The 26,567-nt window shown below is 44.9% G+C and overlaps 1 protein-coding gene and 1 non-coding gene across 5 annotated transcripts in view; both read right to left on the minus strand.

The window, feature by feature from the left end:
* The window catches only part of LOC124774935 (ATP-binding cassette sub-family C member 4-like), a 312,213-nt gene that overhangs the window by 179,477 nt on the left and 106,169 nt on the right, over positions 1 to 26,567 (minus strand). For all 4 annotated transcript variants that reach the window (XM_047249622.1, XM_047249623.1, XM_047249626.1 and 1 more), the window contains 5 exons: positions 17,748 to 17,952; positions 15,556 to 15,778; positions 9,886 to 10,042; positions 9,561 to 9,699; positions 9,226 to 9,336 (listed from right to left, as the gene is read on the minus strand). In XM_047249622.1, the coding sequence (XP_047105578.1) occupies positions 9,226 to 9,336; positions 9,561 to 9,699; positions 9,886 to 10,042; positions 15,556 to 15,778; positions 17,748 to 17,952 (835 nt within the window). The remainder of the gene's footprint in view (positions 1 to 9,225; positions 9,337 to 9,560; positions 9,700 to 9,885; positions 10,043 to 15,555; positions 15,779 to 17,747; positions 17,953 to 26,567) is intronic.
* Trnat-cgu lies at positions 18,443 to 18,517 on the minus strand. Its single transcript has one exon. It is a non-coding gene; the product is annotated as a tRNA-Thr (tRNA).

The raw sequence follows: 26,567 nt of genomic DNA on the forward strand, positions 1-26,567 counted from the left end.
GTTACTTGGAGTGTCCTCATCTGGGTTCTCTCCACAAGCCTTAAACCTGTCCTGCTGACCAGTTACATCATTTTTTACGCCTTAGAAAATGTAGTGAAACGTCTCTATAGCCATATTGTGGTAATCCTATCTCGACAATTTTGCAAAGATCTATCTTTGTTGAACTTGTTTTTTAAAGTCCCTTATTAATGATAACGCTCTCCACCAGTAGAGCCGGCCGAAGTGGCCGAGCGGTTAAAGGCGCTACAGTCTGGAACCGCACGACCGCTACGGTCGCAGGTTCGAATCCTGCCTCGGGCATGGATGTGTGTGATGTCCTTAGGTTAGTTAGGTTTAAGTAGTTCTAAGTTCTAGTGGACTTATGACCACAGCAGTTGAGTCCCATAGTGCTCAGAGCTATTTGAACCATTTGAACCACCAGTAGAAACCAGCACAAAACGGACCATGGGGCACATAATTGCTGTATACCACACTGGGAGAAGTACGGATCCAGTGCAGGTGTAGCCAAGAACGATGTCGAATAACATCAGGTCACATAATCGGTCTACATCGTATCGAGAGAAATACGGATCGCCGCGTGGAGTGGCCGCGTGGTTTGAGGCGTCATGTCACGGACTGCGCCGCTCCTCCCGCCGGAGGTTCGAGTCCTCCCTCGGGCATGGGTGTATGAGTTGTTCTTAGCATAAGTTAGTTTAAGTAGTGTGTAAGTCTAGGGACCGATGACCTACGCAGTTTGGTCCCTTAGGAATTCACACACATTTTAGCATTTTTTGAAATACGGAGCCACTGTTGATGTAGCCTGAGTTTGCTAGAACTTATGGACAAGTAAACCGAAGAAAGACGAACGTAATGAGTAGGCGAAATGAGATTACCGATAAACTTAACATCAATGTTGGGGACTACGAATTGGTCGAAGTAAAATAATGCTGCTACCGTGGAAGCAAAATGACACATGATGAAGCACAGAGGGCGTAAAAAGCAGACTAGCACGAGCGAAGAAGGCAGTCCTACCCAAAACAGCAAGGCGGCCACAATAAACTACGATAAACACTCGATTCCGTATGGAGAAAAAAAAAAGATTCCACTTTTTAATTGCGAAGCTTAAATCTCAGGCTGTTGCTTCAATAAATTTAAATCACGTGTAAGATCCTCTTGAGACAACAAATGTGGCTTGTGAGATATCCAGTGGTCCTGAAATGTTCGGCCGGCATGCACATCTCCTTCACTGTTTTCTGAGAGCATCATCATTGCATTCTTCTTCTATCACTTTCACTTTCTCAGGAGGTACTGGTTTCAGCATCTCTTCACTGTGACACACAGGCCGTATAGCAGATACTAAATTCGGACATTGCACTGGTTTCCTTGTTTTTGAACTGATTTAATCTATTTCTGTCAGACAAAAATAAAAGCCGATTGTGTGATCTGGCAACAGGAAAGGACACATGGCGTGATCCTTTCAACTATTCTATCAGGTGTATAGTACATGACCAACAGCACGATTCTTGTATTTCCGTTGGCCAAACTTACTCCTTTAGTAAACTTCTTAACACTTATTTACGAAAGGATTTAAGTTTCCGTTTTTGCTATTTCAGAGCTAATTATCCATAGACATAACGAAAATAATTTGCGCTAGTTACACAGGTGCGAGAGATTTCTTCTTCCGAATTGACAAAACAGACAAACAAAAAACCATTATGAGCTTAAAATAACAGTCGTTTCCAACAACTGGCAAAACTCTTCAACGTCGAGATAAAGGAGGCAACAAATATAACGTTAATCTACGTATTTCATAATGGTTCATCATCAATGCTGCCAAAGCAGCTTCATTTCCTGGAGGCAGGTTTCTGAGCAGAGGGTCTAGTGTGGTAAGTCCTTGTACACATTTCAATTATTTTTCAAGTATGAAGTCCGTGAAAGGTGTAAGTTAATCTAAAGAAAAATAGCTAGTTATACCATTTTCATCAGTGTTGACGAATAAACGATAGCATATCAGAAGAAAACTGAGCCCTAAAGCCAAATACTGATTTAATTTTCGAATTAAGCTTCCACGAGTTAGCAAAAATCATTATTCACATTCTTTGTAACAAAACTGTTGTTTATCAGTGTTATTAGCGAGATTATTGTCTAATGTGGAATCTCGAACGTAAAACACACTGGCATTTGTCATGTACAGAAAATACATGTTTGGGAACGAATCAGTTTAATCGAAACCTTCATACTGTATTGCATCTGCTTGCACCAGTTAAAAACTACATGAAATTCAGCGGTATACGAAAGTTTTGCTCCCAACAACTGGCGATAATTTTCCGGTAGTCGAGAGGAAGTACATTGGGTCATATGGAGTCTTGTCAGTCACAATAATCGAAGCGTTTCTTGCAAAAATACGAAGAACCATCCTGGGAGAGTTTGGAGTTACATGTACTATCTTGTGATAAAAAAAGGCCTTTTGTTTTATCCAAGAAAGGGGTAGCTCCTATTTTTATCTCTTTGTTCTGATATGCTTACAGGAGCATTACGCAACACTGTTATCAACAACGGTGTGGTTTTCAGTCATGTCGTAGTGGCGCAAACAGCAGTAGTATTCTGGTTCGAAAAAAAACAAGAGAAAGAAACAAACAAACAAAGAGTTCTGAAAGATAGTTGGCCGGCCGGTGTGGCCGAGCGCTTCTAGGCGCTACAGTCTGGAACCGCGCGACCGCTACGGTCGCAGGTTCGAATCCTTCCTCGGGCATGGATGTGTGTGATGTCCTTAGGTTAGTTAGGTTTAAGTAGTTCTAAGTTCTAGGGAACTTATGACCTCAGCAGTTGAGTCCCATGGTGCTCAGAGCCATTTGAACCATTTTTTGAAAGATAGTGAATGGAAACCAAATGTAAGGAAACGACGAATGATTGAAGGTTCAACGGTTCAAATGGCTCTGAGCACTATGGGACTTAACATCTGAGGTCATCAGTCCCCCAGAACTTAGAAGTACTTAAACCTAACTAACCTAAGGACATCACACACATCCATGCCCGAGGCAGGATTCGAACCTGCGACCGTAGCGGTCGCGCGGTTGCAGACTGAAGCGCCTAGAACCACTCGACCACATCGGCCGGCAATGATTGAAGGCAAGAGGTATACCATAGGTGGAGAATGTCAGAATAAAGCTGAGTCCTATAGCTAATCACTGGTTTCATTTTCGAATTAAGCATGCACGACTTAGCAGAAAACAACGTCCATATTCTTTGTAACAAAAGATTAGGTGTAGGCTTATATGTGTTTCAGTTCTTCATAACAAAGTAACTGAAAACGAGCACAGCAGGTTTATTTAGGCCATTGCAGTACAAATCGAGTTTAATGAGAAAGAGAGAAGAATAGACAGTGTCAGTCAGACCTCCTCGGTGCCCGACTGCCCCAGATGTTACAGTAGGGGGAATCAGAAAAAATTCCAAAAATTCAATTATTTCGATCTTTAAATTCAAAATAAATGCTGCGATTAACTTAAGGTTTTCATTACATAAAATATTATTGACTTCTGTCTCGGGTTCTTCGGCCGACGTTCATCTAATGATTTTTCTGACGTTTCGCCAGCACGAGTGGCTGGCATTGTCAAAGCTTCACCCTCCATTGCCGGTGGTGAACTGGTTCCGAGCTCGCGGCCGCAGACTATATGTACCTGGCGCGCCAACGTCCGAGGGCTTCTCCGCGGTCATTTCCGGTGCGGTTCTCCTCTTGATACCTGCAACGGTCGTTCGCTGCAGTACGGGAAGCCAGGATTCGTTTACCTTAAGGCTTTCCTCTTTCTTGTTGAAACTGTTCTCGTGTTTTTGTATTTCTACAGCTTCTCTGAACAAGTGCGTGTGATAGTGCTTCTCTACAGCCAGAACTTCCGTGTCGGCGAATTTTATTACGTGGTCGGTCTCATTCAGTGCGTGCTCTGCCACGGCCGATTTCTCCACCTGCCCCAACCTGCAATGTCGCTTATGCTCTTTGACCCTGGTGTTAATTGATCGTCCAGTGATTCCGACATAAACTTTTCCGTATGTGTATGGTATACGGTATATTCCCGACATTGCAAGTGGGTCTCTTTTCTCCTTCGCCGATCTAAGACACTCTTTGATCTTCTTTGTCGGTTTGAAAATCGTCTTTACGCCATGTTTGCGCAATATACGGCCGATTCTGTCCGTCTCCTCCTCACACGAGGCATCACAACAACGTTTCACCTGGCAACGCCTGTCATATGCTGTTTGTGTATGAGAAATCGATTGGAAACTTTCCTCATGTCAGCACGTTGTAGGTGTCGCCATCGGCGTCAACCTTGTGTGAATGCTCTGAAAAGCTAATCATTTTCATATCACAGCATCTTCTTTCTGTCGGTTAAATTTCGCGTCTGTAACACGTCATCTTCGTGGTGTAGCAATTTCAATGGCCAGTAGCGTATGTTGGCGGCAATAGAATCGTTCTGCAATCAGCTTCAAATGACGGTTCTATAAATTTTCTCAATAGTGTTCCTTGAAGAGAATGTCGCCTTCCCTCCAGTGATTCTCATTTGAGTTCTCGAAACCTTTCGGTAATACCTGCGAGTTGTTCCAACCTACCGGTAAGAAATCTAACAGTCTGCCATTGAACTGCTTCGATGTCTTCCGTTAATCTTACCTCGTGCGGATCCCAAACACTCGAGCCGTAGTCAAGAACATGTCGCACTAGTATCCTATATGTGTTCTCCTTTACAAATGAAAAGTCTTCCAATAAACCGGAGTCACACTACGTCCCACACGATAAGCAATTTCCCGGTTGGATACATCACATTCTCTCATGCCAATAATGCTTACTGATTTGGCGGGACGGTTCGCTCATACATCTGCGAGGCATCCTACTCAAGTCACGCTGATCTATTACCTTCGGTCTATTGCGACAACGAGAGCCGCAGGCACATTTTATCAGTAGGTGTTGATGCGCCGCAATATTGATGTTGACCTTGAACCCGCTGGCCGACATCGTTCAAATGCTAATCATTTCTGCAGAACATACTAATGCACATGTACTGTGAATATGAACGTCCCATCAATAGTGGTTCAAGCCGTTCTGTTTTTTCTGAACATGGATGCATTAAACATAATGTTTCGCAGTTTCTAGAAAAGATATGTATTCAATATCAGGTCACGTTCCAAAGTTTCAGAAGCAGTTCATTTACTCAGAAGTCAACATGTCCACAAAGCCCGATTTCTATATTTCTTGCTAACTTTTTTTCCCTTGTGGACTGCGAATGCAGGAAAGCCGCACTCTCTTTCACTATTTGGCGCCCATAATTTGATTCGTGTAAACACTCCTGGACCGGAAATATTTTCCTACAGAGGCTGCGGCCATTAGGTGCCAACAACGTTGCCGTACATGTAGCTGCAATCCGTGTGGCAGCAGAAATGCCGGACAATTGTCGGGCTATATTTTAGGGAATATGCACTTTTTACGGCTCGTGTTTGTGACTCACGCGCTATTCTGTTGAGGTGGACAGGAAACTCTCGAAAAGTACTACAATTCCAAATTGTTTACAATTGAAATTGATTATAAGTTAATTTATTTTATTTTCTGTCAGATGATGTAACACATGTTTTTTGCTTACGTCAGGGTCTTCAGAAACTACAATGGAAAACATCAAAACTGACTTACAAACACGGATTTTAAAAATCATACTCCATCTATTCTAAAAATCATACTTTAAAATTAAAACAAAATAAAATTGTCGCAAGAGTGTTCTGTAAGCTATTTCCTTTAAACACTGATTGCATTTCTTTAGTATTCTGTCAATAAACCGAAGTACGCCTTCGGTTTTACCTACGACTGAGCCTACTCCATAATTCCGTTTCATATCCCTACAAATTGTTGCACCCAGGTATTTGTATGAGTCGACCGATTCCAATAGTGACTCGCTGATAGTTTAATTATAAGATACGCCATTTTCTCGTTTTATGAGTTGCATAACTCTAACCAGGGGCGTACTACATAGTTTCATCTGCGGGGTAGTTTAGTTTCTGAATCTCTGTGTGTTAATCGAATTTATTTGACACAGTTCTTGCGTTTTCCTCAGTGTCTACAGTACAGTTTCGCAGCGCATGTCTATAGTCGTTTGTTTGTCTGTTTAGTGTAGTTTTTCATCGTCTCTAGTATGCATAGGGACTGTGATTGTTGTGTGCGGATGCGAGCCGAGTTGGTGACACTTCGCTTTCAGCTCCAGTCTGTGACGGCTTCGGTTACGCAGCTTGAGGCTGCAGTGGATAGGCATCACTGTTGTGGACCGACCGTGGGGATCCAGCGGACGTCCAGAATGACCCTCGAGTCCGCCGATCGGTTCGTACCGATGGCCAGCCCAGTTACTGCTCGCACTGAGGTTGACCTCTCACCCATAGTCGAGTGGGAGGTTACCTCACGGCGTGGTAGGCGCCGGAAGACTTCCCGTGAGACAGGACGTAAGGCCTCCCTGGTTAGCCCGACAAACAGGTTCAGGTCGTATCTATGGCTGACACTGTCCCGCAGCCAGATGCAGTAGCTTGTCCTATTTCAGAGGAAACCTCTCAGCCTGTAAGAGCTAGTCATTCACAGTGTGTGGGATTATTGATAGTTGGGACTTCCAGTTTTAGGCGCGCTGTAGGGCGTTCTAGAGACATGGCTGTTAAGGAGTGGAAGAAAGCCAGTGTGGACCCCATGTGCGTACCGTGTGGAGTCATTCCAGAAGTGGAACAGGTGCTTCCGGATGCCATGAAGAGCGCAGAGTGCAGTCAACTGCAGGTGGTGGCACGTCGCCACCAATGATATGAATCGGTTTGGTCTGGAAGAGATTCTCTCTGACCTGCGGTGGCGCTGTCAGCAGTCCACATACGCAGAGGTGTGTTGGTGCATGTCAGAGTACGGTGCAGCGAGTAAGTGTGCAGACGTCTTCAGACGTACTAATGGTGACTGTGTGTTGAAAATGGCTCAAAGAACACATATTGATGACGTTATGAAGGGTAGAATACTAGGGCGACTGGAGGCTGGTCAAACACAGCAGGTCGTACCATGGACCCTCCATGTGCCTCAAAGTGTGATCTCAAGATAATGGCAACGATTCCGGCAGACAGGAAACGTGTCCAGGCGCTACAGTACGGGACGTCCACGGTGTAGAACACCACAAGAAGACCGATATCTCAACATCAATGCCCGCAGACGGCCACGGAGTACTGCAGGTAGCCTTGCACGAGACCTTACCGCAGCCACTGGAACAGATGTCTCCAGACATACAGTCTACAGACGACTGAACAGACATGTTTTGCTTGCCCGGAAACCTGTAAGGTGCATTCCACTAACCCCCGGTCACAGGAGAGCCTGTAAAGCCTGGTGTCAAGAACACAGTACATGGTCATTAGAACAGTGGTCCCAGGTTTTGTTCACGGACGAGTCCAGGTATATAATCCGAACAGTGTTTCTCGCCGGGTTTTCATCTGGCGTGAACCAGGAACCAGATATCAACCTCTTAATGTCCTTGAAAGGAATCTGTATGGAGGTCGTGGTTTTATGGCGTGAGGTGGGATTATGATCGGTGCACGTACACCCCTGCATGTCTTTGGCAGAGGAACTGTAACAGGTCAGGTGTATCGGGACGTCATTTTGCGCCAGTATGTGTCCGCCTTTTCAGGAGTGCAGTTGGTCCCACCTTCCTCCTGATGGATGATAACACACGGCCCCACCGAGCTGCCATCGTGGAGAAGTAACTTGAAACAGAAGATATCAGGCGAATGGAATGGTCTGCCTGTTCTCCAGACCTAAACCCCATCAAGCACGTCTGGGATGCTCTCGGTCGACGTATCGCTGCACGTCATCAAACCCCTACGACACTTCAGGACCTCCGACAGGCACTGGTGCAAGAATGGGGGGCTATATCCCAGCAGCTGCTCGACCACCTGATCCAGAGTATGTCAAACAGTTGTGCGGCCTGTGTACGTGTGCATGGTGGTCATATCCCATATTGAAGTCGGGGTACATGCGCAGGAAGCAGTGGCGTTTTGTAGCACATGTGGTTCGTGACTGTTTTCCCAATTTATCACCAATACCGTTGACTTAAAGATCGTTGTCGTGTGTGTTCCCTATGTGCCTATGCTATTAGCGCCAATTTTGTGTAGTGCCACGTTGTGTGGCACCACATTCTGCAATTATCCATAATTTATGAGCATGAGTGTATATTCTTCCGTGCTAGCTCTGATTTTCCTTATTTTATTATGATGATCGTTTTTCCCTATATAGGTTGGCGACTGCACAATATAAACAACAATAACATATAAACATATAAAATATATTACCAAAAACAAAAAAATTTAAGCGACAAAGCATAAAGATTTTTCATGTTAGGACTGAGTATGCGGCATTAAAGAATGAAAGCAGAATGTAAATGTTAAAACAACTAGAATTAGTGACATGTACGTATGTAAGAGGGCATATTGACGAGTATTGTCGACAACTGGTGGCGGTCTTGCTCTTCTTCCGGCAGCAGGATGTCTGCTTTACGTTTCTATTTGCATGGCGTCACTGACGCGGATCGGACCGGGCGGCACAGTACCCCACTGCGGGCCTGCCGACTTTTTCCGTGGGGCGGCGACTCGGGATGCTGGTAGGCTGTGACGTAGTGAACAGGTAGTTTCCACGAACAGTGGGAGTAAATTGCACGGATATCCTGTTGGGCACAAATTTCACTGGGCGCAGTTTTCACATTCCACTCTCGGACCGCAGTTTGACACCGTCTTTTCAACGACAGAGCTTGTGGTGCATCTTTAAGGACCCCGACGTCAGCGAAACTTTGCTTCCTCGTTTCTGGCGTGTGTCACATAATTTAACGAGTAAATAAGAAGTACAATGTGTCATCTGTCATCGTGGTAGTGCCTCGCATCGTGAAATGATGAAAATAAACGTATCGAAAACGTAGCCTTTGGGTTTTTGCAGCTATTTGGTTTGCCATTTCTGGTGAAATTTCTGTTGCTACTTTAAGCTAGAATATCACATACAGTACTTATTATCGTGTACTTGCCGGCCGCGGTGGTCTAGCGGTTCTGGCGCTGCAGTCCGGAACCGCGGGACTGCTACGGCCGCAGGTTCGAATCCTGCCTCGGGCATGGGTGTGTGTGATGTCCTTAGGTTAGTTAGGTTTAAGTAGTTCTAAGTTCTAGGGGACTTATGACCTACGATGTTGAGTCCCATAGTGCTCAGAGCCATCGTGTACTTACTTCGATTCTCCCGATTGAAACGAGCGCCTCAGCTACTTCAGCTATGCCTCTAACGAAAATCATGGTCATTGTCTGGGCCAAAACGTTGAAGTAAGTCAGTACAACGAACACCTGAAACAGATTAGATAGATATGTACCAATCAGATAAATATGTAAAATAGAACTCGTTCTTTGTAGTTAGGAATCTGTAATTTACAGTCCGTACTACAGCTAGGTAACGATTTGGGCAGCTTAACAAAGAAAAATACGAGAACAACGAGCAACAAGGGATATTTGATAGAAGTTTTAAATGTTATAACATTAAATTATATTTAATGCAAATAACTTTGATTTACCTTGTCTGCTGTAAGATCGTTTCCTATTAGAACAAATGTAATCAGCGAGCAGCATAGTGCGAGTCTTGTAGTGCATAGACCGAATGACATATAAATTCCACGAATGTAGGATGCCTTAATGATAACTTTCAGTTCGAGCCTGAAAAGACAACACCCTTCTTCAGTTTACATCGTTATGTCAGGCTAGTGTACTCGATGAACGTGAGAGATTTCAAACATTTATGTTACATTATTCAGGACAATTTTTATTGGAGTTTTGATAGTCGTGAGTGGCATGAATGGAAGCTTACTCACACTAAGATAACGAGCGTAAGCGGTTACTTACTTTCTGGCCAGCTCAATTAGCTTAGCGAAAGGTTTCTCCCAGGCGTACATCTTTATCACTTGCATCCCGGAAATGATCTCATCCGTAAGACGGACTCTCTTGTCCGTCTTTAGCGCCGTCTGACTGCGGTATTTCGATTGCAGCGTGCCCAGATAAGCTGGAAGATAATTTTAACGTTACACTTTAAACGCATGGTGGATTAACTTTAAAATACTGTTAACGTGATATTTCAGAGACGTATTTCTAGTTCAGATAAACTTTGACAGTGTTACTAGAATCATTCATCCACAAAATTAACAGAAAGAGATTTAGATGTACAGAAGAGATTCCATACTGTCCCCTCCTTTCCGTTCTTTCAACGTTTTGCAGCTCATTACATAAAGTATTAAAAAAAGTCAAAGTAGTCTCGTACTAATGGTCAGAGTGTAGGGGAGCAGATGTAGAAATGCTGCATCACCGTTCCACGCATTGTAATGTTGTTATGGATGAAGGGAGCGAGACAGTAAGATCCGGTGGCTGGCACACTTCTCTCCAGTACAACCAAGAGGGCCGCAGAGCTTAAGGTCCCCATACGACCGACGGATCACCATTAATAGCGTCGCATGCCCTCATTTCATAAGACACTGCGGAAATGTTTGGAATTTAATACGGGTTAGTGACGCAAAAATCGATCAGGAACTTCACGTCACCAACTTTCTTCCCCTTGCAGGCCAAATACTGGCAGTGAAAATCTTTCCACCACCAGGATTCGAAGGGGCTTACCTCCAAGTCAATTGTCACCGCACCAGCATGCGTTAGCGACCTCGGCTACGGCAGCGGATACAGGAGATTTAATGTTGCAGTAAATCACGAATGAGGTTTATGTATGAAATGATGCCGCACTGTAAATAGCTTACAAAATGGTGTGAAGTGTGTGAGGAATAAACGAGATATAATGGCATTTCGTGTAGAAGTGACGTTAATATCGGTCATCTATATGAAAATATTTTACGTGATGTACTAGGGATCTGCGGAATGCTAGTTCGGCAAACTACGTTGATGACGATTACGAAGTGTGCAGTGTGCAGTGAAGAAACATTATTTTTTACGTCAAAGATAGCAAAATTATTGAACCGAATAACTGAATCAAGCAGGACGTAACAAAGAAGTATCAGACAGTTGAAAAGGCGGAAGCCAAACAAAGAAAAGTGCGAGGTCATCCACATGGGTATTAAAAGAAACCCTATAAATTTTTGGGTATACGATAGATCGCACAAATCTAAGGGCTGTCAATTCGACCAAATACCTAGGAATTACAACTACGAGCAACTTAAATTGGAAAGACCACATGGATAATATTGTGGGGAAGGCGAAACAAAGACTGCGCTTTGTTGGCAGGACACTTAGAAGATGCGACAAACCCACTAAAGAGACAGCCTACATTACACTTGTCTGTTCTCTGCTCGAATATCATTGAGCGGTGTGGGATCCTTACCAGGTAGGATTGACGGAGGACATCGGAAAAGTGCAAAGAAGGGCAGCTCGTTTCGTGTTATCGCGCAATAGGGGTGAGAGTGTCACTGATACGATGCGCAAGTTGTGGTGGCAGTCATTGAAACACAGGTGGTTTTCTTTGCGGCGATATCTATTTACGAAATTTCAATCACCAACTTTCTCTTCCGAATGCGAAAATATTTTCTTGGCGCCCACCTACGTAAGGAGAAATGATCATCATAATAAAATAAGAGAAATCAGAGCTCGAACGGAAAGATTTAGGTGTTCCTTTTTCCCACGCGCCATTCGAGAGTGGAATAGTAGAGAAGTAGTATGAAAATGGTTCGATGAACCCTCTGCTAGGCACTTAAGTGTGAATTGAAGAATAACCACGTAGATTTAGATGCAAATGAAATGACATCAAATGGCTTAAATAATTCATCAATATAAACTGAATACCCCTCTAACGTAAAAGAAAAACCATTTATGTTGTAAGAAATCTACACTGAGTAGTAATGGTCAGCTATTATTGTACCCTTTGCAGTGTAATCGATCAGAAGAAAACATTTTGCATCCCATGAAATACAGTTCGTAAATTTTCTAACAGTTGAAATCGACTTCCTCTGCTTCAGTAGTGTTCCGTTCCTCACAATGAATTGTGGATTTATGGCTTATTTACAATAGTAAACTGCTGCACAAAATCGGTTAGAATGTCATTAAAACTGCCCAAACGTTATTAAGAAATTCGTTTCTGTCCTTACTGTAGGTCAGCAGACAAGAGTTGCAACCTACAGGAGGTGGACAAAAATATGTAAACACCAAGAACACACATTACAATGCCTGATACGGTGTATGAAAACCGTTGGCAGTCAAAACAGTATCCATACGTCTAGAAATGGATAAATAAAGATCCTCTATGGTTTTCGAAGGAAGAAAAATTGGAGACAAGCAATGAATATTTTGTATGTCTCGCCCATAGTTAACTGGCACAGTAGAAATAACCAATTAGTGAGTCATGTGGCTCTGAGCACTATGGGACTTAACATCTGAGGTCATCAGTCCCCTAGAACTTAGAACTACTTAAACCTAACTAACCTAAGGACATCACACAACACCCAGCCATCACGAGGCAGAGAAAATCCCTGACCCCGCCGGGAATCGAACCCGGGAACCCGGGCGTGGGAAGCGAGAACGCTACCGCACGACCACGAGCTGCGGGCTGAGTTATGTAGTGCAGTTATTCAAACGACGTCTCTGATGTGTTATGTCAAATCATTATATCAGCTATATTGCCACTAAAATGACCCTGCATGGGTTTTGTGGAGAGGCACGAAAGATACATACCATGGAAGGTTGTACTAAGAAATCATTCGCTCGGTCCCTGCAGCATGGAATGGAGAAAGTATCGACAAAGAGCAGATCCTGTTGCTACAACTACTCGAAACGCCCTTCGCGGAACAGTCAAACAAACGGCATTAACATCAACGTATGTGCGCCCGCCCAGCTAGACGTGCGGTCTAACGCGCTGCTTTCCGAGCGGGAAGGCGTGCCGGTCCACGGCACGAATCCGCCCGGCGGATTAGTGTCAAGGTCCTGTGTGCCACCTGCCTGTGGATGGTTTTTAAGACGGTTTTCCATCTACCTCGGCAAATGGGGTCTGGGTTCTCTTATTCTGCCTCAGTTACACTATGTCGGTGATTGATGCGCAAACACTGTCTCCACGTATGCATGCACCATAATTACTCTACCACGCAAACATTTCGGATTACACTTGTCTGGTATGAGACGTTCCTGGGAGAAGAGGGAGGGAGAGGGGTGGCACTGGGGGCCGAATCGTATAATAACCCTCGGCGTGGGGTGGGTGGACTGCTGTGGCCTGTTGTGGGGTAATGAACCACTGAGGACTACGGTGGGACGAAGTCTCTCCGTCATTTCTAGGTCTCCAGTTTAATACACAATACACAGTGTATGTGCGCTTCCTCACCTTGAATTGGAGCCAAGGTTATACATTTAACTAACATACTGTACAAATAGGTGAAAATATAGATTATATATTCTCTGGACGTAGATGTGGTACTTTGTCTATATTAACGTGGCAGATGAAAATGAGTAAAGACAGTAGTAATATGAAAATACACTGACGAGCCAAAACATTAGGACCACCTGCCTACAAAGTTCTTCACGGCGGATGCTTTGCATAAAAAGTTCTCTTGCAGCGTCAAATTTGGATAAAAATTCCAAGCTTTCGAATATTGGCCCCTGATAATGACGATGGAGATAAAAGTGACAGTCGTGAGCTGGCGAAAGCACAACATTTTGTTTGAACGAAAGAGAATACTTGCTCACGCATTGACCTACTGGGACTCTGTCATCAGGGAAGCAGTTTAGACTTTGTGAAAACAACTTCAATAGAGACACAGGTTATGTACTTAGCTATGAGCAGAAAATTTGGAAATTTGTGATAAGGACTATGGGACCAAACTGCTGAGGTCATCGGTCCCTAGGCTTACGCGCTACTTAATCTAACTTAAAATAACTTACGCTAAGGACAACACACACACACACATGGCTACCCCGCGCGGCAATGAGCGGAAGCGGGCACTTTATAAAGAAAAAGAACAGAGAGAGACTTCTTGCATTTTACTGCCTGATGCGAGGGATGGCTTTGCAAGCAACGCTGGATAGAGAATGTAAACAAAATCCATAGACGTAGAGGAACACCACCTCGGTAAGCACCATTTCCGTGTTGACACCATGACGTAATACAGCCAATCACTTGCTGTCGTGTGGGTATAAAAATGGGAGCCTTGCCAGTTCAAGACAGTCAGTTTTAGCCCCTGGCGATGGTGATGGAGGTAATTATCGGAAGCTTGGAATTTTATCCGACTGTGACGTGGCATGTAAACCGAGAACTTTTTATCCATTAAAAGCACCTTCTTAAAAGCGTGTTGATCCACCTTCTGAAGGCAGCACAGAATAGCAGCGATTCTGACTGGCTCGGGTTTGAGAAATCTACGGTAGGTTTCCGGAGGAACGTGGAACAAGATGTCTACTTACAGGTCACGCAGTTCCCGCGAATTAGTGGCCAATTGTACGTGAGCGTGGGGCTGCCGCTCGATAACGTCCCAGATGTGGTCCACCGAATTCAGAACAAGGGCAATTGGTTGCCAAGACGGCAGCCTGAGATCACCTTCATCCTCCTCAAACCACTGTAGCTTTGCGATAATGATAGTTATTCTGCCTGTTAGATGCCATAGCCGCCGGGGAAGACATCAAAGACGAAGAGATGCAGGTGCAGGTGGTCCGAATAATGTTTACATGCTTCACAGCTGTCACGGTGCCTTCCATTACTACCATAGGTCCTATTGAAAGCCAGGGGTGAATATCCTCCTTAATATAATACCGTCCGCACCAGCCAGTGTCTGTGGCGCGGTACAGAGCACGAGCAGTCTTCGCCTGGACGACGACGTATCCTAACATGAACATCGGCTTAGTGTAACAAGAAATGTGATTGGTCCCACCAGGCGAAACTTTGCCATTGCTCCACGGTCCTATCTTAATGATCCAGCACCTGCTGATATCGTAATTGATGATTTCGTTGGGTCAACATGGCATAGCAACTGTGGTGGAGCCAAAGGCCAACGATGTGCGCTGACCGGTGTGGTCCGGCATACCTGAGTCTGCACCAGCACTGTACTCTGTCACCAGATGTGCCACAGATCGCCGCCTATCCTGCTTTACAGAGCAGGCAAGCTTCCGATCTCCACGTTTCCTGACAAGGCGTGGGCGTGCAACACTTCACTGGCTACCACGTTTCATAGATGTTCACTACTGTAGTACGTGAACAGCCGACGAGCTTCACAGTTTCCGAAATGCTCATTCCCAGGCGTCTGGTCCTTTGTCGAAATTGCTTATGTCAGTGGATTACCCATTTGCGGCCTGCATCGTGGCTAGAATAACTTCCCACTCGTCCCTGCTCCACTAGCATAGTTTCCTTACCTAGTCACGTGCGTGTAACGGCACCAGACAGGATTCGGTTTCAGGATGGGCAGCGGTCGTAATGTTGCGGCTCATCAGTGTGGACTGCATAGCCTCCAGATGCAGATACTGTACTTCATCTATTACTATGGCCATTGACATTATGTTAAACCTACATAATAATAAGAAAATATAGCAATAGACGTATGGCGGCTTCACCTTGTGTAGGCACGATGACGAGCACCAGGCCAATTCCCACGAAGGCCGAGGGCCCAATAGTGGCGTAGAGGAAGTAGGCGCAGACGCAGCCGCAGATTGGCGCGCACCACATGATCAGCATGAGGACAGACACTATGTCGAACCTACTCACGTCGTTGGACAGCAGATTCACCACCTGCCCAGCTGCTGTCTCCCCCAGCGCTGTGCGGGTCAGCCTCAGGGACTGAAATGTATTGAGCGTTTTCTTCAGTTACCGATTATTCAATAAAACCCCTTAGCTTATTGCTATTAATGGTAGGCTTAAAAAAGAATTGTTGTTCCAGTCACTAATAAACCATTGCTGCTAATGAGCAAAACAACAGCCACACACACTAGGACAAAAAAAGAAAAAAAATGAAAAAATACTCTATGAAGGAATTATGCGAATTTGCCACCAACTGGTATTCATACAGTAAAATTCAATGATCTGGGCACATTCGACCTGGAATGCCAGTGACTACAGCAGAATTGCCTTCAGTGATGTGTTCCGCTTCGAACTGGGTCCGATGATCGTCACTGCGCGATAGCGATGGAAATGTTACCGATGATGGTGACAGTAAAGCGGAGTTACTAAATACAGTTTTCCGTAATTCCTTTACGAAAGAAGATGAAGTAAATATTCCAGAATTCGAAACCAGAACAGCTGTTAGCATGAGTGACATAAAAGTAGATATCTTAGGTGTTGCCAAACAACTCAAACAGCAATCACACAAGGTTGGCGCCGATGGCGACACCTACAACGTGCTGACATGAGGAAAGTTTCCAACCGATTTCTCATACACAAACAACAGTTGATCGGCGTTCTCTGGTGAAACGTTGTTGTGAGGCCGCGTGTAAGGAGGTGAAGTGCGTACCATCACGTTTCCGACTTTGATAAAGGTCGGATTGTAGCCTATCACGATTGCGGTTTATCGTATCGCGACATTGCTGTTCGCGTTGGTCGAGATCCAATGACTCTTAGCAGAATATGGAATCGGTGGGTTCTGGAGGGTAATACGGAACGCCGTGCTGGATCTCAAAGGCCTTGTATAACTAGCAGTCGAGATGACAGCCATCTTATCCGCATGGCTGTAACGGATCGTGCAGCCACGTCTCGATCCCTGAGTCAACAGATGGGGACGTTCGCAAGATAACAACCATCTGCACGAAAAGTTAGACGACGTTTGCAGCAGCATGGACTATCAGCTCGGAGACCGTGGCTGCGGCTAACCTTGACGCTGCATCACAGACAGGAGCGCTTGCGATGGTGTACTCAACGACGAACCTGGGTGCACGAATTGCAAAACGTCATTTTTTCGGATGAATCCAGGTTCTGTTTACAGCATCATGATGGTCGGAACCGTGTTTGGCGACATCGCGGTGAACGCACATCGGAAGCGTGTATTCGTCATCGCCATACTGGCGTATCACCCGGCGTGATGGTGTGGGGTGCCACTGGTTACACGTCTCAGTCACCTCTTGTTCGCATTGACGGCACTTTGAACAGTGGACGTTACATTTCAGATGTGTTACGACCCGTGGCTCTACCCTTCATTCGATCCCTGCGAAACCGTACATTTCAGCAGGATAATGCACGATCGCATGTTGCAGGTCCTGTACGGGCCTTTCTGGATACAGAAAATGTTCGACTGCTGCCCTGGCCAGCACATTCTCCAGATCTCTCACCAATTGAAAACGTCTGGTCAATGGTGGCCGAGCAACTGGGTCGTCACAAGACGCCGGTCACTACTCTTGATGAACTGCGGTATCGTGTTGAAGTTGCATGGGCAGCTGTACCTGTACACGCCATCCAAGCTCTGTTTGACTCAATGCCCAGGCGTATCAAGGCCGTTATTACGGCCAGAGGTGGTGGTTCTGGGTACTGATTTCTCACGATCTATGCACCCAAATTGCGTGAAAATGTAATCACATGTCAGTTCTAGTATAATATATTTGTCCAATGAATACCCGTTTATCATCTGCATTTCTTCTTGGTGTAGCAATTTTAATGGCCAGTAGTGTATATGAAAAGTGAGTTTCGAAGTTCAGAAAGGTCGTAATATGCGAGCGTAAGACGGCTTCTAAAATTCTTCAGCATGCTGACGTTAGCGCTGTAAACCTGTGCATCCACGGGCTCAGTGGACTGATGTGGCAGAGGCACGTGTGGGACTCACCTTGCGGTAGACGAGAGAGCAGCAGGCTACGCGCATGCGCATTCCGGTCGAGAGGACGCCCAGCATGAAGTGGTTGACGGTGAGGGTGCTGAGCGCCGTGATGATGACGATGGCGGCGGCGTACAGCATCGCCTCCTCGCGCGACATGGTGCGCGGCGTCGAGAAGTACTGCAGCAGGTAGCCCAGCAGCAGCGGCTGCACCATCCTGCCGGAGAAGCAGACCCGTGCTTCAGCAAGAATTCACTGGTATGTGGACTGACAAGTGTTAACTTTACTGCTGCGACTATGCTGTCGTTCTGTTGATTGAATGAAGTGGGATATCTGCTACCAGTAGTCGACTTTGTCCAGAGATGTAAGAAACATGCGACGAGAGCGACCGCTACGGTCGCCGGTTCGAATCCTGCCTCGGGCATGGATGTGTGTGCTGTCCCTAGGTTAGTTAGGTTTAATTAGTTCTAAGTTCTAGGTGACTGATGACCTCAGAAGTTAAGTCGCATAGTGCTCAGAGCCATTTGAACCACATGCGACGAATGGCGTAAACAACACGGCGACTTGACGTGACGATTTTTTTTTTTAAACAGACTAATCTACAGATGCATCTGGCACCACAAACAAGTTTTTTTTTCAATGAAATGAATACCCTTATATGCGTGCAGGCGTTGATATAAGTCAACGGGGACAGATGAAAATGTGTGCGCCTCGACCGGGACTCGAACCCAGGATCTCCTGCTTACGGGGCAGATGCTCTATCCAGCTGAGCCATCGAGTACACAGATGATAGTGCGATTGCTGGGACTTATCTCTGGCACGCTCTCGTGAGACCCACATTCGCAACTCATTTTTCCACACTATATTCATAGTGCCCCTGCCCATCATACTCATTACTCGCGGTTTTACTGCCGATTCACGTAAGAGTTCGGGCACTGTTTGCATCTGCACAGAAGAAGATGGTCAAATGGCCGGTGACCATATATATAAAGTTTTTTTTGCACATTCGTTGGCTTCGCCAGCTCACAACAAACAAAACTGTCACCTTCCAACCTAACCTACACCTTGGGCAAAGCTACAAATCAGTCTTTCACCACAACCGGCTTCTCAGTTTCACATTCGTTGGCTTTGCCAGTTGGCAACAAAACTTTGAATATGCACACCAGAGTATAGTCATACTCTGGTGTGCACAGCCATTAACATTACGTCATTGGTCAAAGTTCGTATCAAATATTCCTCTTGACTCCTGCTGATTTTTCAGTTGTTCATTACAACGTAAGTTTTTGTGTAATAAAAGTGCATTCTGATGTAACGTAACTTTGTGCTACGATATAAAATTGCTTGAAACAGTCGCTCTCTTTCCGTATTTATCTTTTTACTTTGTCAGTTTTCTTCGTGTGTATCAACATTTCGTATTTGGTTTCCTTTTCAGAAATTATCCCCAATGTTACTAACATTTACTGGAAGTCGGAACCTCCTCTTATTCCCAGTGAGATAATTTATTTTCTGTATGAAAGTATCCATGAACTAATCCTGGTACGAGAGCACTGCTGAACTTACTTTTGAATACATTTGTGCGCACTTGCATTGTGAAGCAACTGGCTTATCACAGTCGTTGTCAAGACTGAAATACAAACTACCTCGTTACAGGTTCGTAGTAGATGAATTAAATCCACTCTTTTGGATCCCCATGTCATGCAGTTCAATCAGTATACACTATCTGCCAAAATAAGTGAAGCACCCAGAAGACACGGTCGGCTGTCAGTGACACATTGCTGCGAGGTCTAGCCGCGCGGTCTGGGGCTCCTTGCCACGGTTCGCGGGGCTCCACCCCCCTTCCCCCCACGGAGGTTCGAGTCCTTCCTCGGGCATGGGTGTGTGTGTTGTCCTTAGCGTAAGTTAGTTTAAATTAGATTAAGTAGTGTGAAAGCATAGGGACCGATGATCTCAGCAGTTTGGTCCCATAGAAACATACCACAAATTTTTAAAAAAAAAAAAGTGTCACATCGTTCATGTACTCATCATCGGCGGACATGTAAAGGAATGGAACTGCAATTATCTGTTGGAGGTAGGACAGCCAACAGAGTTCATTAGTGTTGTTCGTGTTTAGTGTTGTTCCCAGGTCTGGTAGGGTATTTAAGAGGCGTGAACGGCGACAGATGTTGGTTGATCACTGCGAGAGACACGGAAATACCGCGCGCGAGACAGCATTCTCAGCACATAATAAGTTTGAAAGGGACCTCACTTTCAGTCTCCATTTGGTCGGGTGGTGAACCTTGCAACACCTAGTTTTGTGGGCCATTCCGATGTAACAGTGGCCTGACGTGGACTGCTTGGGAACGTGAGAGTGCGTATACTCATCGTCAAGATGTTGGTCGACCATGCCTGACCACCATAAGGCAGGATCAGAGTATTGTGCACCAAGCGCATCGTAACCCCTTCAAGTCTGAGCCTGCCATTCAAGAACAAGAAATGAGCTCCCTACAACATTCTGTGTCACCCCAACCATTGGTTGGAGACTAGTAGCAGCCCATCTGGGGAAATACCGTCTCATGCATAGGCTGTCGTTAACACCATGACCAACATGTCTGGTTTTGGAATGGTGCAGTGACCCAGAAGCATGGACTGTTGAACATGGAACATTGTGCTCAGCGATGACTCGTGATTCTGCACTATCCCGGGCTACTGTCATCAGCGAGTGTGACAATGACGTCAGGAGATGTCCAATTCTTCCAGTGATTTGGAGAGTCACAGTCATGTTACTCCTGGCGTCGAGGTATACATGTCGATGTATACACATCAAAGCCAAAATGAAACCTTTTCACTGTAGAAATGTAGTACCATCAAACGATAACTTGTATACATGGCAGAGTATTTGGAAGTCTGATATGTGATGAAGCCAAATATTTTGCAGTATCAACTGAAAATGGCAAAAGTAGCAACAGGGAAATAAATAATTTCTAAAGTCAACGGTGAATATGATGTCCTTTAAAAACTTCAACATGACCAAGAACCACTACTATGAGAAGTTAATCTTCAGGTATAACTCCATGTCATGGCTCGTAGTGACTGAGGGGACTGTGATGGGGTAGCCAGAAAGATCCATAGATTTTTCCTCCACAAAACGTGTTGGATGAGTTCGGGCGTCTACTCCGCGTTAGTGGCAGTATCCAGGATATCAAAGACCCGTTACAACAGTTGTGGCCCAGCTTACCTCAGGAGAGGATACAGCGGCTTTATGACACTCTTCCCAATCAAATTAGTGCCAGGCCAGAAGGGGAGCAGCTTCATTCTGACAAGTGGACTAATACTGCCAACTTCTTTGCAAATTTGTCTCGATTTTTTAATCACCGAAATAACGGCAGATACCCTCTCAACCTGTGCAGTTTCATTTTGTTTTCTTCTCTGCTTCTGGGTGCTTCACTTCTTTTTATAACGTAGTTTACATTTGATCCTAAGACATTCTGTAGTAGACCAAAACTAGTCACCGTACTGGAAAAAGTGCTACAGAAGACTCTGATAAAGGATATTTCAAGTGTAATAGCAGTTTTCTTTCAGACACGTGTCCGAGTATTCTGTTCCTACAAATTTCGATGTCGATGAAACGTTAACCTCTCAACTTCCTATTTGTCGCCCTTTTTGTTCGTGTTCGCCTACTGTTCGCTATGTCAACGATCTACCACTTCAGAAATTGAAAGGACGTAGGACTGTGTTTGGGTAGTTAGTTGTTTGTATGTTGCATGGATCGTAACTGCCATCTCTCAATGTGACGTGGAATGAATGTATTTTACAATAACACCCTCTCTATGAAAAATACCGGAGTAAGCTGTTTCACTTATGTGATTGTCTTTCGGAGTGAAAAGTGATGTTAAGCAGATATGATTTCAGTTTTTGGTCCAGTTCGATTTTGTTGTCTACTATATTAGTTACACCAGTGACTAAAAGGTTCGTTCATTTCCGTATCACAATAAGGCTGAGTGGCGGATAATGTAACTAATTTCATGGTATAGTGTTATATTTGTTACTCTAACTTTGAGAGATTCAGTAACGGTGTATGACCTCCGCGAGCGTTAATCACTGCCTGACATCTACGTGACATGCTCCGTTTAAGTCTAAGAACGCCGCCCTTTGGTATTCGCTCCCGCTCTTCAACGAGAGCCTTGAGAGGTGCCGGAGAGTCTTTGATGGAGCAGGACGATCACGGATACATCTATCAAGCTTATTCCACGTATGCTGGATAGGGTTAAGATTGGGAATGACGGCTGGCATTCTGTTACTTCAACGTTCAGGCGTCGCTAGATATCCCTTGTGATGCCGTTCGCAATGGCCCTGGCATTGCCTTGCGTGAGAAGGAATTCAGGACATCGTATACCGCAGCCACCACATGGTCCAACAGGACCTGTTCAAAGTACTGCCTGGAGGTAATGCGACCATGGGCAACAGCGAGATTAGTATGGCTGTCAAAAATTACGCCTCCCCACACCATCACACAACCTAGGCCGAATCTGTCGATTTCCTGGGCAACGTTCGGCAGGTAGCACTCCTCACGGCATCTCCACACACCAATACGGCCATCACCTGGCATCAGGCGAAATCTGGACTCGTCTGTGAATAACATGTTTCGCCAGGGTGGAAGTTGCCAGTTGACATGGGAACAGCCGAACTGAAGGCGAGCTGCGAGATGATGTGTCAAGCTGGGCACTCGAACATGACGTGTGGGTCGTAAGGTCCTTTCTCGTGATCTGTTCCTTACAATCTAATCGGACACAGCGACTCCAGTGGCCCTTCTGAGATCGTCTTGGCGGTAGCCGTACGACGCCGCAACGCATCGATTGCCAGACTCTGGTCTTAACGTGTCTGTAATGCGTCGGCGACCTTGTCCAATTCGCCTCCTGTGCTGGCCTGTCTCCTGTAGCGTGTCCGCAACCTACGGATGGCAGATGGAGAGATACTCGTATTTGCGCCAACACACGACTTAAAGTTCATCCTTCTTGGATAAAATAGACTGCCCTTGCAACGTGTACTGCATTAAGACATCGCACTGCATTTGCATTGTTGAATACAACGTCCACAAATGACAACTGCCGTCCGTGTAACTCACTAGAGAACACTAGGACACCGGTACTTCCTTTGTTCTGAGGGGGCACTTGATACTGTAATGCATAATACAGCCGATAGATGGCGAATGACTTTAGTTGTTGCGTATACAATGAAAGAGATTGCCTGGGACTACCCAATAAAACCACAGGTACCATATGTATCAAAAATGATTTAACATACCTGACTTTCTCCTCATTCTTTTGAGCAGTCTACGTAGGAATATAATTGTATCTGACAAATTATAGAAACGTACTACACGTTATAGCAATGAACGTGGAAGAAGTATTATTTGTAAATTGAGGGGGATCACTTCTATCAGGTGCAGCGGGGTATATATACACTGAAGCGCCAACGAAACTGGTACAGGCATGCATATTTAAATACAGAGATACGTAAACAGGCAGAATACGGCGCGGCGGTCGCCAACGCCTCCATAAAACAAGAAGTGTGGGGTGCATTTGTAGATCGGTTACTGCAGCTACAATGGCAAGTTATCAAGATTTAAATGAGTTTGAACGTGGTGTTATAGGCGGCACACGACGCGGTGGAATGCAGCATCTCCGAGGTAGCGATGAAATGGGGAGTTTCCCGTACGACCATTTCACGAGTGTACCATGAATATCAGGAATCCAGTAAAACATCAGATCCTCGACATCGCTGCGGCCGGAAAAAGATCCTGCAAGAACGGGAACAACGACGAGTGAATGGAATCGTTCAACGTGACGGAAGTGCAACCCTTCCGCAAATTGATGTAGATTTCAGTGCTGGGCCAACAACAAGTGTCAGCGAGTGAAACATTCAACGAAACCTCATCGATATGGGCCTTCGGAGCCGAAGGCCCGCTCTGTACCCTTGATGACTGCATGACCCAAAGCTTTACGCCTCGCCTGTGCCCGTCAACACCGACATTGGACTGTTGATGATTGGAAACATGTTGCCTGGTCGGACGAGTCTCTTTCAAATTCTGTCAAGCGGATAGACATGTATGGGTATGAAGACAACTTCATTTATCCACGGACCCTGCATGTCAGCAGGTACTGGGCAAGCTGGTGGAGGCTCTGTGATGGTGCGGGACGTGTGCAGTTAAGAGTGATATGGGACTCCTGATACGTCTAGATACGACTCTGACAGGTGGCACGTACGTAAGCATCCTGCCTGATCACCTGCATCCATTCAAGTCCATTGTGCATTCCGATGGACTTGGACAATTCCAGCAGGACAATGCGACAATCCACACGTCCAGAATTGCTACAGAGTGGCTTCAGGAACACTCTTCTGAGTTTACACACTTCCGCTGCCCACCAAACTCGCCAGACATGAACACTGTTGAGCGTACAAGGGATGCCTTACAATGTGCTGCTCAGAAGAGATCTCCACCCCGTCGTTCTCTTACGGATTTATGGACAGCTCTGCTGGATTCATGGTGCCAGTTCCCTCCAGCACTACTTCAGACGTAAGTCGAGTCCATGTCAAGTCGTGTTACAGCACTTCTGTGTGCTCGCAGGTGGCCCTACACGATATTAGGCAGGTGTATCCGTATCTTTGGCTCTTCAGTGTATATATACTCGTATAATGTGAAAGTATTTAATCAAAATTGTTTCCTTCTTTTATTTGTGAAAGTATCCTTGATAAGATTGTTCTAAATTAATTATTCAACAAACCTGCATCTGACTGCGTCTGTGAACTTGTTTCTTGAACTCCTTCATTTTGCCAGAAATGCAACATGTATTTCACTCAGCAATCAAGTTTAAGAGAATAATGCCGTTTGTGCAATACCATTAAGATGGTACGGAAAAATTAACTTTTGGCCCTGATGTTTACTTAATGAAATTATATCTTGCCTTGAATAATGCTAGTTGCGCAATGGCATAAAATTATTATTTGAAATAACTTTTCTCTGATAACGTTAGTTATACCAAAATCGATTTCAAACTATGAACTGCACATACAGGGCTATTACAAATTATTGAAGCGATTTCATAAATTCACTGTAGCTCCATTCATTGACATATGGTCACGACACACTACAGATACGTAGGAAAACTCATAAAGTTTTGTTCGGCTGAAGCCGCACTTCAGGTTTCTGCCACCAGAGCGCTCGAGAGCGCAGTGAGACAAAATGGCGACAGGAGCCGAGAAAGCGTATGTCGTGCTTGAAATGCACTCACATCACTCAGTCATAACAGTGCAACGACACTTCAGGACGAAGTTCAACAAAGATCCACCAACTGCTAACTCCATTCGGCAATGGTATGCGCAATTTAAAGCTTCTGGATGCCTCTGTAAGGGGAAATCAACGGGTCGGTCTGCAGTGAGCGAAGAAACGGTTGAACGCGTGCGGGCAAGTTTCACGCTTAGCCCGCGGAAGTCGACGAATAAAGCAAACAGGGAGCTAAACGTACCACAGTTGACGGTTTGGAAAATCTTACGGAAAAGGCTAAAGCAGAAGCCTTACCGTTTACAATTGCTACAAGCCCTGACACCCGATGACAAAGTCAAACGCTTTGAATTTTCGGCGCGGTTGCAACAGCTCATGGAAGAGGATGCGTTCAGTGCGAAACTTGTTTTCAGTGATGAAGCAACATTTTTTCTTAATGGTGAAGTAAACAGACACAATGTGCGAATCTGGGCGGTAGAGAATCCTCACGCATTCGTGCAGCAAATTCGCAATTCATCAAAAGTTAACGTGTTTTGTGCAATCTCACGGTTTAAAGTTTACGGCCCCATTTTCTTCTGCGTAAAAAACGTTACAGGACACGTGTATCTGGACATGCTGGAAAATTGGCTCATGCCACAACTGGAGACCGACAGCGCCGACTTCATCTTTCAACAGGATGGTGCTCCTCCGCACTTCCATCATGATGTTCGGCATTTCTTAAACAGGAGATTGGAAAACCGATGGATCGGTCGTGGTGGAGATCATGATCAGCAATTCATGTCATGGCCTCCACGCTCTCCCGACTTAACCCCATGCGATTTCTTTCTGTGGGGTTATGTGAAAGATTCAGTGTTTAAACCTCCTCTACCAAGAAACGTGCCAGAACTGCGAGCTCGCATCAACGATGCTTTCGAACTCACTGACGGGGACATGCTGCGCCGAGTATGGGAGGAACTTGATTATCGGCTTGATGTCTGCCGAATCACTAAAGGGGCACATATCGAACATTTGTGAATGCCTAAAAAAACTTTTTGAGTTTTTGTATATGTGTGCAAAGCATTGTGAAGATATCTCAAATAATAAAGTTATTGTAGAGCTGTGAAATCGCTTCAATCATTTGTAATAACCCTGTATATATTGCATAGAGGCCTCATTTTCTTTACGTTCTTTCATTGGTGGGTAACTTTACTTTAGACTCATTTTCATATTCAATACAAGCAAAGGATGTGGATTATGATTCAGGGTGTTAGATTTAAACACAATGTTGATCTCAATATATATATATATATATATATATATATATATATATATATATATATATATATATATATATATATATATATATTGTTAAAATTTTAAGTCATACACAAAACCTACCATTTCCAACAATTTTGTAGCCCGAATCACTCTTACAAAAAATTTTACAAAACGCTTACTATGTCGAACCTTGGACATACAAATCCTAACTCTGAACATTATCTAACAAAAATCAATTTGAAATCATTATATATCTTCTCTCATTTACGTGCTAAAGTTTGGTCAGGGGCAGTGAACGCGACCTACCTTAAAGCTGT

The sequence above is a fragment of the Schistocerca piceifrons genome, chromosome 2, assembly GCF_021461385.2.
Source record: "Schistocerca piceifrons isolate TAMUIC-IGC-003096 chromosome 2, iqSchPice1.1, whole genome shotgun sequence".
NCBI lineage: Eukaryota > Metazoa > Arthropoda > Insecta > Orthoptera > Acrididae > Schistocerca > Schistocerca piceifrons.